The following is a 12,221-nucleotide window of genomic DNA, read 5'->3' on the forward strand; positions in this document are numbered from 1 at the left end:
CACACCGAACATGAGATGCACATAAAAAAATCGTCGGTTAAAACCATACAAATATTGTACGGTGCCTCTTCGTAGGTATATGGTAACCATGTACGTAAGGGTGTAAGGGTATAATCGTGAAAAGAATAGTCTTTTCTCTGCAACCCACTCCCACTCTCTTGCTTTTTTGTAAAGATAGGACAAATGAAGCAAATAATTGAAGAAACACGGACAAAATTGCCCCTAAGATTGGGAATAAACTCCAAATGATTTAAGAAATAAAAGGGACCCATAATTACATTTTCATTACGCATCATTTCCTTCTTCAAATATTCATCTTTCTCGCCTTTAATACTTCCATCTTCTTCCTCAAATAAACCTAATCCAAATCCAAATCCCCAACTTCAAACCTTCAAAACCATGTTCCTTAAACACCCCTCTTCCCCCCTTCTCCTCCTTCTCCATCTCCTCCTCTTCTTGGCCGCCGCCGCCGCCCTAGCCCGCCCATCTCCGCCGCCCAACTTCCTATACCTTAATGTCAAACCAACCAAATTGGAGCTTAATCACACTCACATTCTTCCTACCCTTAATTTCTCCGACGCCCACCTCCAAGTCACTGCTCAAAAATTCCACAATACTACGCTTAAGCTCAACCTTCTCCACCGAGATAAACTACCCCACGTCCATGCCCATCGCCACGCCTTCAATGAACGTATCAAAAGAGACGCCATAAGAGTCGCCACCCTCATCCGCCGCCTATCTCACGCCGCCGCCGCGGCGGCGCAAGATAACAGTTACAAGGTGGCCAATTTTGCCACGGATGTCGTTTCAGGCAAGGAAATTTTTTTATTTTTTATTTTATATATAATTTTGAGTTTATGTGTGTGTTCCTGAAATGTTTATTTATTTATTTATTTATTTGGTTAAATGATTTGGATTTGGAATTAGGGATGGAAGAAGGGAGTGGAGAGTTTTTTGTTCGGGTCGGAGTTGGGAGCCCGCCGAGGAGTCAGTACATGGTGATTGATTCCGGTAGTGATATCGTGTGGGTCCAATGTCAACCTTGTACCCAATGCTACCAACAGTCCGACCCGGTTTTCAACCCGGCTGATTCCTCCTCCTTCGCCGGTGTCTCTTGTGGCTCCGCCGTCTGTGACCGCCTTGATAACACTGACTGCCACGCTGGACGGTGTCGATATGAGGTGTCCTATGGGGACGGGTCTTACACTAAAGGCACTCTCGCCCTCGAAACTATTACCATGGGCCAGGTCAGCACTATACCTCAAAATATTAAGTCAATTTTTATAAACTTTAATTTAATTTTTATATTTAATAAATATAAAATTTATTACACTTTTTATATTTAATAATTAATTACAATTTTCAACCAGGTCATGATTCGTGACGTGGCGATTGGATGCGGTCACACGAATCAAGGCATGTTTATAGGGGCCGCTGGGTTACTCGGTCTCGGAGGAGGCTCAATGTCATTCATCGGGCAGCTCGGCGGTCAAACCGGTGGTGCATTCAGCTACTGTTTAGTGAGCCGAGATACGGGCTCGACCGGGACATTGGAATTCGGTCGTGGAGCAATGCCGGTAGGCGCCACGTGGATTTCCCTGATTAGAAACCCACGCGCCCCGAGCTTCTACTACATCGGACTCGCCGGCGTCGGCGTCGGTGGCGTTCGAGTTCCGATACCGGAAGAAACTTTTCAGCTCTCCGAGTACGGTACTAACGGCGTCGTAATGGACACTGGCACTGCTGTGACGCGTCTACCAACGGCAGCCTACGAGGCATTCCGCGATGCGTTCACAGCCCAAACCAACAACCTCCCACGCGCTGGTGGTGTGTCGATCTTTGACACGTGTTTCGATCTCAATGGGTTCGAGTCCATACGGGTGCCAACGGTGTCGTTTTACTTCTCCGACGGGCCGGTTCTGACGTTACCAGCAAAAAACTTTTTGATTCCGGTCAACGGCGCCGGAACTTTTTGCCTCGCTTTTGCTCCGTCGCCGTCGGGACTTTCCATAATCGGAAACATCCAGCAGGAAGGTATTCAAATTTCAATCGATGGGGCCAATGGTTTCGTGGGATTTGGCCCAAATGTTTGCTAAATAAGCAAATTCTATATTAAGATTTGGAATACAGTCTTTAAATCACATTATTATTTTGTTTCAAAGCTAATAGATAAATCACATGTAAATAAAATAATGTTTATTTGGCATTATTATAGTTTCTATATGGTAAAAAAAAATATATAGTTTCTATTAATGTAGCATTTTGCTTTTTGTAATGTAATATAAAAATATTATTTTTTCTTGTCATATATTACCCGTCGCGTTGAAAACAATTCATATATTTATCTGTCTATCCATCTCGATTTTTATATTGTCATATTAAAAAAAATATATAAAAAAGTAATAATTTTCAACGTCTATAATTTATCAAAAAAAATTTAGTAGCCGACCACAACATAAATTCCAATTCAATGAAGACGATGTCTCACTACTACCCGGTGTGAGACATCACATTATTCGAGGAATTCTAGATGTTAGATAAAGGTCGTCCACTCAAGTGTTCTGATTTTATTAATAATAATAATAATAAAGATCTTTGAAAAAATGGCTAAAAAAGATTGAATAACCAATTACAACCTTGGCATTTCCAAAAAAAAAAAAAAAACGTTGGTTTCTATGATTTAAAAAAACAGAAAATTAATGGAGAAATTTCGTAAAAAAAAAAAACCAATAACAAGTACATTTTAATTTAATTGAACCACTAGTTTGTTTTTTATTTTTCAATAAACATTATTATGAATTAGAATATTGATATCGATATTGAAACTGAGATTTTATGAATATATATCAATAAAATAGCGATATGTCGACTGATAATATTATTTTTAGTAGATCATATTTTATAAGTATTTAGAAAATGAACCCAACATACTATAAATTTGACATTAAAGTTTAGGACATAATGACAAATATATTTAATCTTATGATGCCTATGTTTGATAGTGTCACAAGTGTTACAGTGGGTGTTTGAATGATGGGATTGAAAAGCAGAATTGTAAGATGGACATGTGAAGGCATCACGAGGTGAAGAACTCTTTTGGTTCACTATTTCTTTTTGGCCCCGTGTAAATTGCACCATGTTCTTAACGACAAGAAAAACATTACTGTCTAATAATACGATATGTTTTTTTTTTTTTTAATTTATGAATGAAAATGAAGATATCGTTCAAATTTTAAAATGATTAAAATTAGTGCTAACGATAATTTTAATTATTATAATCAATTTTGGTTATTTAAAAGTCATGTTTAGAACGGTAAAATCAAACATAAAATTGATCTTAAATAATTAGATGCTTATTTTGAACCCCAGCATCCTCTTTTGAACCCTAACATCATCGCTGGCACTCATTCTGTTTTTCAATCGATGTGAGATCTCACATCGTGTCTTGGTCGACCATATGTAGGTCGCCTCATCCTCGATCATTTCACCGTTAGGGCAATAAATACGAATGTCGTCTACTAAATTGTGTTAAATGATTGTGATTAGACGAGAAAATAATTGAGAGAGAGAAATACAGAGGAATTTTTGGTTGTTATTTGACAGATGTATTTGTCCAAAAGGACAGACAATTTCTGAGAGTGTTTTGTGTGGGGTGTGTGGTTTTTAATAACTTTACGTGGCTGTCCTTTTTATCTTTTTGACTTTGTGTGCATCTATTTTTAAAAAATAAATAAAATACGTGGAATACACGTGGCATGAGGTGGCAAGGAAAATAAACTCATCTGTGATAAATAGAAATTCAGAATTTAGGGCAAAATGAAAAAGACGACATATAATATCAACAAAATTATAATATTTTTTATTAATTTTAGAAAATATAAATAATAATTTTATTTTAAAATGATAAAAATAAAAAGGAAAATGCTATAATTTATGTTTTTTTTTTTTGACTGAATAAATTGGGTATGGTCAACAGATTGTGATGGATCAATGAACTTTTATTTGCAAAGTTCTGAATATATGAAAATGACAGTTTGAGCTGTGGCGGTTCTTTCAAAGTCCAACACAAAATCTGTCGGATCTTTTTAAAAACGGGAGAAAACAAATAACACTCCAATCAAAATAACATAAAATTGCAGCAAAACCGTTATTTTACTATCTTTTTTAACTCTTGGGTACGGTTAAAAATGAGAAATAGAAGTGGGATATCAATAGAAACGAGTGGGACTATTGGGGTAGTGGTAATGCTAGGCTCACAGACTTGCGACTTGCGGTGATGTATGGATTAGTTTGGGACTTCCGATTTGTGACTTGAGGACTAGTAGTGGTTGTTTAAGGTTCGGAAGCAATGACGATGGTTTGGAGGTTGTTGAAAGCAGGAAGTTGTGGTTGAAATAGGAAATTGAGGATTATTAGGAGTGAGTCCCACGTTTGTTTGTTAATTTAGTGAAAAATAATAGGTCTAGTGAGTCCCATGTAAAAGTTTAATAACCCAAAGAAAGAAACATATTAAAATATATTTGAAGAAATTGAGTTAGAATGAGAAGCAGCTTTCGAGAACAGACGAAGACCAAACCCCAATAACTATCTATATCTATCTCTTTCTCATACTCACTGTCATACCACCTTACCCTTCTCCTTCCCATTTCTCTAATTTCCTCACTTTCTTCCTGCCCGGAGATGGCGGTGCCCAGATTGTGTTCCGACGCGGCGGTGCTGAGCGGGAAGAGGAAGATCATAAGCTTCTTCCGCCGCCACATGGCAGCAGGCTCCCACAGGAAGAGGCGGCTCAGTTTTCACTATGACCCTTTCAGTTATGCCTTGAACTTTGACAATGGCAATTTTGGATTCTCTTGTTGAAGAAACAAGAAAGGAGGAATATATTTTTTTTTTTTTTTTCTCTGTGTTTTTGTAATATATTATTTGTTCGTGGTTTGGGAACAAAAAAGAGGGTTAGATGAGCACGATTCTTCCCAATGATTATTGTCTACTTTGACTATAATCTCTCGTACCAATAAAGATAATATTCATGGGTTATAAAGAGATGATCTGTTTCAGATGTGGGACTTTCATCCAACAAACCTAACATTTTTTTTTTCTCAAATTCATCAACTTTTGAGAAATGGATTGGGAAATTTAGAGCTTTTATAATTATAGCTCTTGTTCAAACATTTTTTATTTGGGTTATTTTAGTTATTTCGTATCTTCGATTTAATATTCAAATATATGGCTTTTTCCTTTATTTTTTTTTTCAATAATAAGGATATATTGGCAATTTTTTTTATTTATTAAATTAGATATATATTGTCCGCTTTGACCCATTGCAAATACCGAGCGGTGTACCAGCAAGAACACTGCTCTCCAAATGGTATCATAGCCAAAGCTCATTGCTAACCGCTATTGTCGGCGTTTGGCCTCTACTAGGTAAAGAGGTAGGTGGAAATATTTTAGGAAATAATTATAAATTAATTTTAAAACGGTAGTATATAGAAAATAATGTTATAATGTTATCCAATTTTCTATTATTCTCATCTCCAAATCTAAAAAAAGAAAATAAAAAAGCCCACTACTTAATTTTGAATTGGGCTCGAAGGTCAAGGTAGAAGCCCATTTACCCAACGTACGGCCCATATTAAGTTTCAAAGGCCCTAAGGCCCAAAATCCTCCTACTATTTTGTCTCGAAGTGGAACAATTTTTTTTTTTTTTTTTTAAATGCTTTTTAAATAAAGTCTCTTTTTCGATTTTAAAATAAAGAATTTAGGAAGGATTTTAAATAATAATAATAATAAAAAAAAAGTTCTAAAAATTTGGATTAATTTAGAAAATATTTAGAAAAAAGAGAGAAATGGAATAGAACCAAATTATTATTTTTTTAACCAAATAAGAAAATAAAATTGTTATATGTTTTTCCTCGAGGGAGGAGTATCAAATTTCATGAAGTAAACAAGGTAAGTTAACCATATAATCAAGATCAACATCAACGCGAAGATGAAGAAGAAGAAAGAAAAAGAAATGGAAATTATTATCTATTTTAAGGAGCAGATCGGAGGTCTGGATCCCTAGCTCCTCGCCGTGGGGGCTCATTTGAGACGATGAGCGGTAATAAACGAGCGATTCCTGTTATGGGCAGTCGTTTTTTCTTCTCTGCTTTCACTGCTTCGTCTTTGTTTTCCATTCGTTTGCTTCTCTACAGGGTGGCAATGGCGTCCCACAAAGGCACAGATTATGGGCATAAGCGGCGGCTGGAAACACATTTAACGGCCTCCCTTGTGGGATTTTGCCGCACAATCTGTTCGATCTGAAGTTCGCATGTCGAAGCCACTGGATTGCCAACAAGGTGTTTGGTATTTTGCCTGTGAGAGAATTAATGGAGATATCCAGCCATTGAAGCTTTGCCAGAGCGCCAATACTCGTGGGGATTGTTCCTTGTATTTGATTTCTTGATATATCTAACTTTGTTAACTCTTCTATGTTCGAGATTGAGCTCGGAATGCGGCCGCTGATCTTGTTTCCCCCAATGTTGAGGACCTTCAATCCCAAGCCAGAGTTCATCTCTGGAATAGCGCCGGTAATTTCATTCTTTGATACATCAATTACCTCTAAGAATCCACTGGTTTTACCATTTAAGATGTTAGAAAGTGACCCAGAAATCTGATTTGAGTGAAGATCGAGAGAGGATAGAGCATTTGGCAATCTGAGTTCTGAGAGGTTAAATTTCAGCTGGTTGTTTGAGAGCTTGAGTTTTTGCAGGCTAGACATGTTTGTCAAGAAATTTGATATCCCATCTGTGAATTGGTTGTCTGAGAGGTCTATGGAAGTTATAGAATCAGGTGCTCTGAAGATGGGGAGGGCTCCCCTGAGGCCACACCCAGCAAGATGCACTGCTGAGAGTTGCTTGTCTCTGATCCAATCAGGAACTGTCCCAAAAACAAAGCTGTTATAAGACAGATCTATTGTCAAAAGTGATGGAATGTTGCTTGCAAGAATGGTTGGCAATGGATCCGACAGCCCATTTCTTGATAGATTAAGGTTCCATAGATTCTGAAGCTTTGAAATGGATGCTGGAATCTGACCTCTAAGCTGATTGCCACTGAGAGAGAGAGTATTGATTGATTTGAGGCCTTGAATTTGGACTGGAATGGTTCCTGTGAGTCTGTTGTTGCTTAATAACATGTCCAAAAGCTTGGGCAAGCTGAAAATGGAGATGGGTATTGGCCCTGAAAGCTGGTTGTTTGATAGATCAATATAAGTGAGGTTTTTGAACTGACCCACATGATCAGGGAGGGCACCAGAGAGCTCGTTGGAGCTAAGATCAAAATATTCCAAGCTAGGGAACGTCTTGAAACTCTGTGGGATTGGACCAGAAAGTAAATTTCTAGCTAAATTTAGCTGAACAAGGTTCATAAGGTTACCTATGGAGGGTGGAATCTGGCCTGTCAAATGGTTGCCACTCAAAGAGAGGATCTGGAGAGAGGGCAGGTGACCTAAACTTGAAGGGATGGTTCCTCCAAGAGCATTGTCCTCTAGGACAAGCTGGGTCAAACGAGACAGGGCTGTGAAACTCTCAGGAATTGAGCCACGGATATGCTTCATTCCACTTATCACAATTACCTCAAGAAAATGCAGATTGCCAAGAGCAGCAGACAATGTACCCTTCATGAACAGCTCACTGTTCTTCTCTGGTCTCTGCAACTGCAAGCTTGTCACTCTCCCCGTCGCACCACACGCCACGCCTTCCCAATCACCACTGCAACAATCGCTACCTGTCCACGACGCAAGGATATCCGTCGTGTCCTGCACAATCCTGGCCTTGAAGCTCATCAATGAAGCTCTATCTTCCTCTGCACAAACCGGGGCCATCGTAGGCATCGACACGGCCAGCGACACACAACACAACCAGAGAAAAACAAGCAATACCCATTTGAGAGAGTGCATTTTTGAGAGATGGGTGATGATAAGATCCGAGAATTGTGGTGAAATGAAGAAGAGGGAGAGGGAAAAAGGTGGAAAAAGTGATGGACAGACAGAGAGACAACCAATTTTATTCTATTCTTTCACGTAGACAAGAAGGAATAATGATGAAAAGGAATTGGAGTAAGTATTTATAAAGAACAAAAGACGAAGAAGAAGAAGAAGAAGAAGAAGAAGAAGAAGAAGAAGAAGAAGGAAGTGCTTTTTGGAGAAAGTGAAAGAGTAAGAAATTTGTAAATTAAAGTTTGAATATCATAAGCTTAAATAGTTTCACATGCAGAGTTTTTATTTATTTATTTATTTATTTATTTTAATATTTAAATTTATAGCCGTTGGATCACAAGGATCCCAATTACATTTGAAAGTTGGAGCGCACTGTATTCAAATTCCTTAGCCTTTGAACAAAAATCAACCCTCACATTTACTTATCATACTTATTTCCAGGACCCATCATTTCTTTTTTTCTTTTTTTTTTTCAACTTTAGTTAATTAATTATGGATTAGGTCCTTAATTATCATTTTAAAGTTGACCTAAATTTGATCGGGTTAGTGTTTTGGGTAAAAATATCATCTATTTAATTATAAGTATTACCGAACATTAACACTACAGTAGAGACCTGAAACAGGTGCAACGATACTCGAGTCCCAATTTCTATTATGAATAACTGTCACATCATTTTATGTCTCAATTTTTGCTCGTCAAATATTATAATAAATTTATATTCTAAGACCAACTATAAAACGTTTATGAAATGTCAATGGTAATATTGTAACTTTAGAAAGAATTTAACATTTTTATTATATAGTTTGTTTATGTTTGATTGTATTGTAATGATTTGGTAGGAACACTTTTAAGTTTTTTATTTTTTTTTTCTAAAGGCATGTTGAACTTTGGGGTGAGATTTATTTATTCATGAAATAGTCACAATGATGATACCATTTATTAAAGCATATACCAAAGTGTGATTAATAATAATGATAATAATAATAATAATAATAATACAACACTTTCACTTATGCAAAAACCTTGGACTTTGTGAACTGCCCCATTTCCAAATACATACAATTATGGACACTCATTATTTGAATAAGTAACAAAATTTTAATTATATTTGCATGTTTGCTTATTAATTTTGATTTTTGGGTAGAAATCCCTATGTTTTTATTTTATTTCTATTATTTTTGTTATTGATATCAATTAATTTTACTTTGGGGTCTTCTAAATATTCAACTAATTATCGAAAAATAATTATGATAAGATACTAATAATAAACAACAAGGAATTTAATAAATTCTTGATCTTCTTAAACCATTCGACTTAAATTTTGAGATGAGTAAATCTCTTTATTTGATGGAAAATATGGATTAAAAAAGCATGATATATTGGAAATAATCATCTTAGTTCTACGTACATTGATCTTATGGTTTCTATAATTCCTTCAATTTGACGAATTGATACTTGTGTCAAATCTCGAGAGGATTTACCTCGAGAGATAGAAAATAAAGAGTTTTTTTTTTTTTTTTTTTTTTTTTTTTTTTTTTTTTTTTTTTTTTTTTTTTTTTTTTNTAAATAGAAATGGAGACAGGATATTATATTCTTCATCTCTATCTCTTGCTCCCTTTTAATTATTTTTTTAATTTTTTTATTATTATTGTAAATAAATTGTTGAGTATGATTGAACATATAATTAAATTTTAAATTTTAGTATAAAATTTTATAATGTTTTCTTTAATATTTGTATTTAAAATTAGTTTTTTTAAACTTACTCTTACATAATTAAACTTTAAAATTATCCATTTTTACAAATAAACCACTAAATGACATATAATAATATAATTTGTAATCATGTCTTATAATAAGCTTCCATTAGAGTGAAAATTCAACAATCAGTTGACTAACTTGTCAAGGCTAAGGTCCAAAGTGGTTTCATGTTGACCAATTTTATGTTAATAAAGTTCTCATTGTACAATATTTCACAAAATAATAATAAATTAATAATTTTTTTTAAAAAAATCCCATTATACAAATAAAATAATTCTTTAATTAAGAAAAAACCTGTAAAAATATTGAACTCCATAAAAAAAAAAAAAAAAACTAATATATATATATATATATATATATAAAAGTCAAAATTTCTCTCAAAATTCTTTAAAATAGTCCTATTGAATATTATATAAAACATAATATTTTAAAATTAAACTTGGAAGTAATTTTATAATGTAATTAAAAAATAAATAAAACAGCGGTGATTGCGGGTGGCTAATAATTTGGTCCAATCAGAATTTTGATGGTAAAAAAAAAAAGAAAAAATTAAAAAAAGGTGTGTGTAAACCCCATTTCCAAAGTGATAATTGTCCAAAATAGTGAAAAGTTAATTGAAATTCATCTGTTTTGCATTTTGAGGGTCCCTCCCTTCTCCAACCTAATACCTTTTTATTATTATTATTATTATTTTTTATTATTTTTCTGATTTTAAATTCCAACTTGATGTGAAAGAGATGTCTCTTTATTATTCAACCATTTACTAATTTTTTTTAATCTGGTTATACAATTTATTTTTTTAATCAAGAAGCAATTTTTAAATTTATTTGTTATATACTACAAAATATATTGATAAAATGTCTATTTGATCTTTAAAGTTTTAAAATTACAATTTTAAATTACATTGAAAATAAAATTTAAATTTATATCTAATAAATTAATTAATTAATTAGAGACAAATCTAAAAATTTATCAAATATATTATTATAAACTTTAGTTTGTGAAATATATTATTATAAACTTCTAAAATTTGGTATCAACTTTGTTAGTTTAACCAAAAAATTTATAATAAAAGATAAAATTATAATTTTTAATGGATAAAAAATAAAATTGGGAAGTCTAATGATCTAAATTCTATTAAAATATATACCAGATGAATTATTAATTGCTCTTATTTTTTTTTTAATATATGAGTCAATGGTCACATCATTTAACAACACATCAACACATCAATCAAAGAAAAAACATATAACACTTCAATTATTTCATCTAGAAATTATTTTTTTTAGTGCAAATTGAGATAATAAAACCATTTATAAACCAAATTTTATTTTGCCAGCTACAATCAAACATAAAGTTTGGTCCCTTCTTTTCTCTTTTTGCCACTAAAAGTCCACTTCCATAAAATTTGATACCAAAAGGCTTACCAACTAAGATAGACCTGACTTTAGTTGTTGTACGCAAAATTTACATTTTATATTTTCCTTTTTTACTTAGTTTTCATATCCAATATAATACGTAAATAATCAATAACAAACTGACATCTCAATTTAAAGGACGCATTCATGTTTAATGTTTAATTAATATTTCATACGATAAATTTCGTTAATAAAACAACGTATTTTATGACAGCTTAAGAGGATGCATGTGATATTAGGTAGGAAGCAAAGGAAAGCAGATCTTATAATTTAATTTCATTCATAATCTTCTTCTCTAATTTAATTTCATTCATAATCTTCTTCTCTTTGTTAAAGTTTTTGCTTCATTTCCCAATAAAGCAGATTCAATAATGCAGCTGGATTTCTTACTCTAATATAAAGTTTGGTTTCTTAATAAAAGGAAAGGACCCTCTAATAAGTTGGGTCTTCCTTTATTGAGATGTTTATAACCTCACTGTATATTGTGGTTTTTATTAAAATAATAAGCCACATCTCGTATTACTAAAGTATCATTACTTAAACTTAAAGTACAAAAGAACTAAAGTCAGATAAGATGAACATAGTTTAGTGATAATTAGCATCTAATCATTAGTTCGAATTCTCATGTCTCCACTTATTGTTAATAAAAACTCTACTTAATGGTCGTAAGCTACCAATAGTCATGATTTGCTAAGAGACGTTCCGAATAGTTAAGAGCATATAACTATATAACAAAAACGGTTTAGATACTAATTTTATAAGGGATAAACGAAACAATTAACATGCTCTATATGTATATATTTGCAAACTCATGGAAGAGAGAAAAGGTTAAATCAATTTAAACAATTTAATAGTGATTTATATCTATTTTTACTTAATTTAAAATCAAATAAATTACCTAAATAAAAATTATTCTTCTCCGAACATTCCATGAAAACAATTTAAAAGCAACATATAAATCTCACTCTATTTTTTTTTATTCAAATGTAGTTACATAATAAACATATAAAACGTCATGCATTAGATTCTAAGTTATCTAATAAAACAGATACACACTAAACACATCTAA

General features: G+C 33.2%; 2 protein-coding genes across 2 annotated transcripts; one reads left to right on the top strand and one right to left on the bottom strand.

Annotated features, from left to right (window-relative positions):
- Window positions 1-301: 301 nt before the first annotated feature.
- Window positions 302-2,209, top strand: LOC111806578 (protein ASPARTIC PROTEASE IN GUARD CELL 2-like). Its single transcript, XM_023691953.1, has 3 exons — window positions 302-811; window positions 928-1,247; window positions 1,371-2,209. Exons 1-3 carry the CDS (start codon window positions 400-402, stop codon window positions 2,094-2,096), a joined length of 1,458 nt encoding a protein of 485 aa, XP_023547721.1. The 5' UTR covers window positions 302-399; the 3' UTR covers window positions 2,097-2,209.
- Window positions 2,210-5,917: 3,708 nt separating this feature from the next.
- On the bottom strand, window positions 5,918-8,317 carry LOC111788236 (MDIS1-interacting receptor like kinase 2-like). The gene has a single exon (XM_023668521.1). The coding sequence runs from the start codon at window positions 7,934-7,936 to the stop codon at window positions 6,152-6,154; it is 1,785 nt and encodes a 594-aa protein (XP_023524289.1). The 5' UTR covers window positions 7,937-8,317; the 3' UTR covers window positions 5,918-6,151.
- Window positions 8,318-12,221: the final 3,904 nt, after the last annotated feature.

This window comes from Cucurbita pepo, chromosome LG01, assembly GCF_002806865.2.
Source record: "Cucurbita pepo subsp. pepo cultivar mu-cu-16 chromosome LG01, ASM280686v2, whole genome shotgun sequence".
Taxonomy (NCBI): Eukaryota; Viridiplantae; Streptophyta; class Magnoliopsida; order Cucurbitales; family Cucurbitaceae; genus Cucurbita; species Cucurbita pepo.

Excerpts from the sequence above, each read along its gene's own strand:
- LOC111806578 (XM_023691953.1), top strand. The coding sequence starts at position 400 with ATGTTCCTTAAACACCCCTCTTCCCCCCTTCTCCTCCTTCTCCATCTC. Across the intron at positions 812-927 it reads TGCCACGGATGTCGTTTCAG|GGATGGAAGAAGGGAGTGGA; the intron begins GCAAGGAAATTT and ends ATTTGGAATTAG. Across the intron at positions 1,248-1,370 it reads AAACTATTACCATGGGCCAG|GTCATGATTCGTGACGTGGC; the intron begins GTCAGCACTATA and ends ATTTTCAACCAG.
- LOC111788236 (XM_023668521.1), bottom strand. The coding sequence starts at position 7,936 with ATGCACTCTCTCAAATGGGTATTGCTTGTTTTTCTCTGGTTGTGTTGT.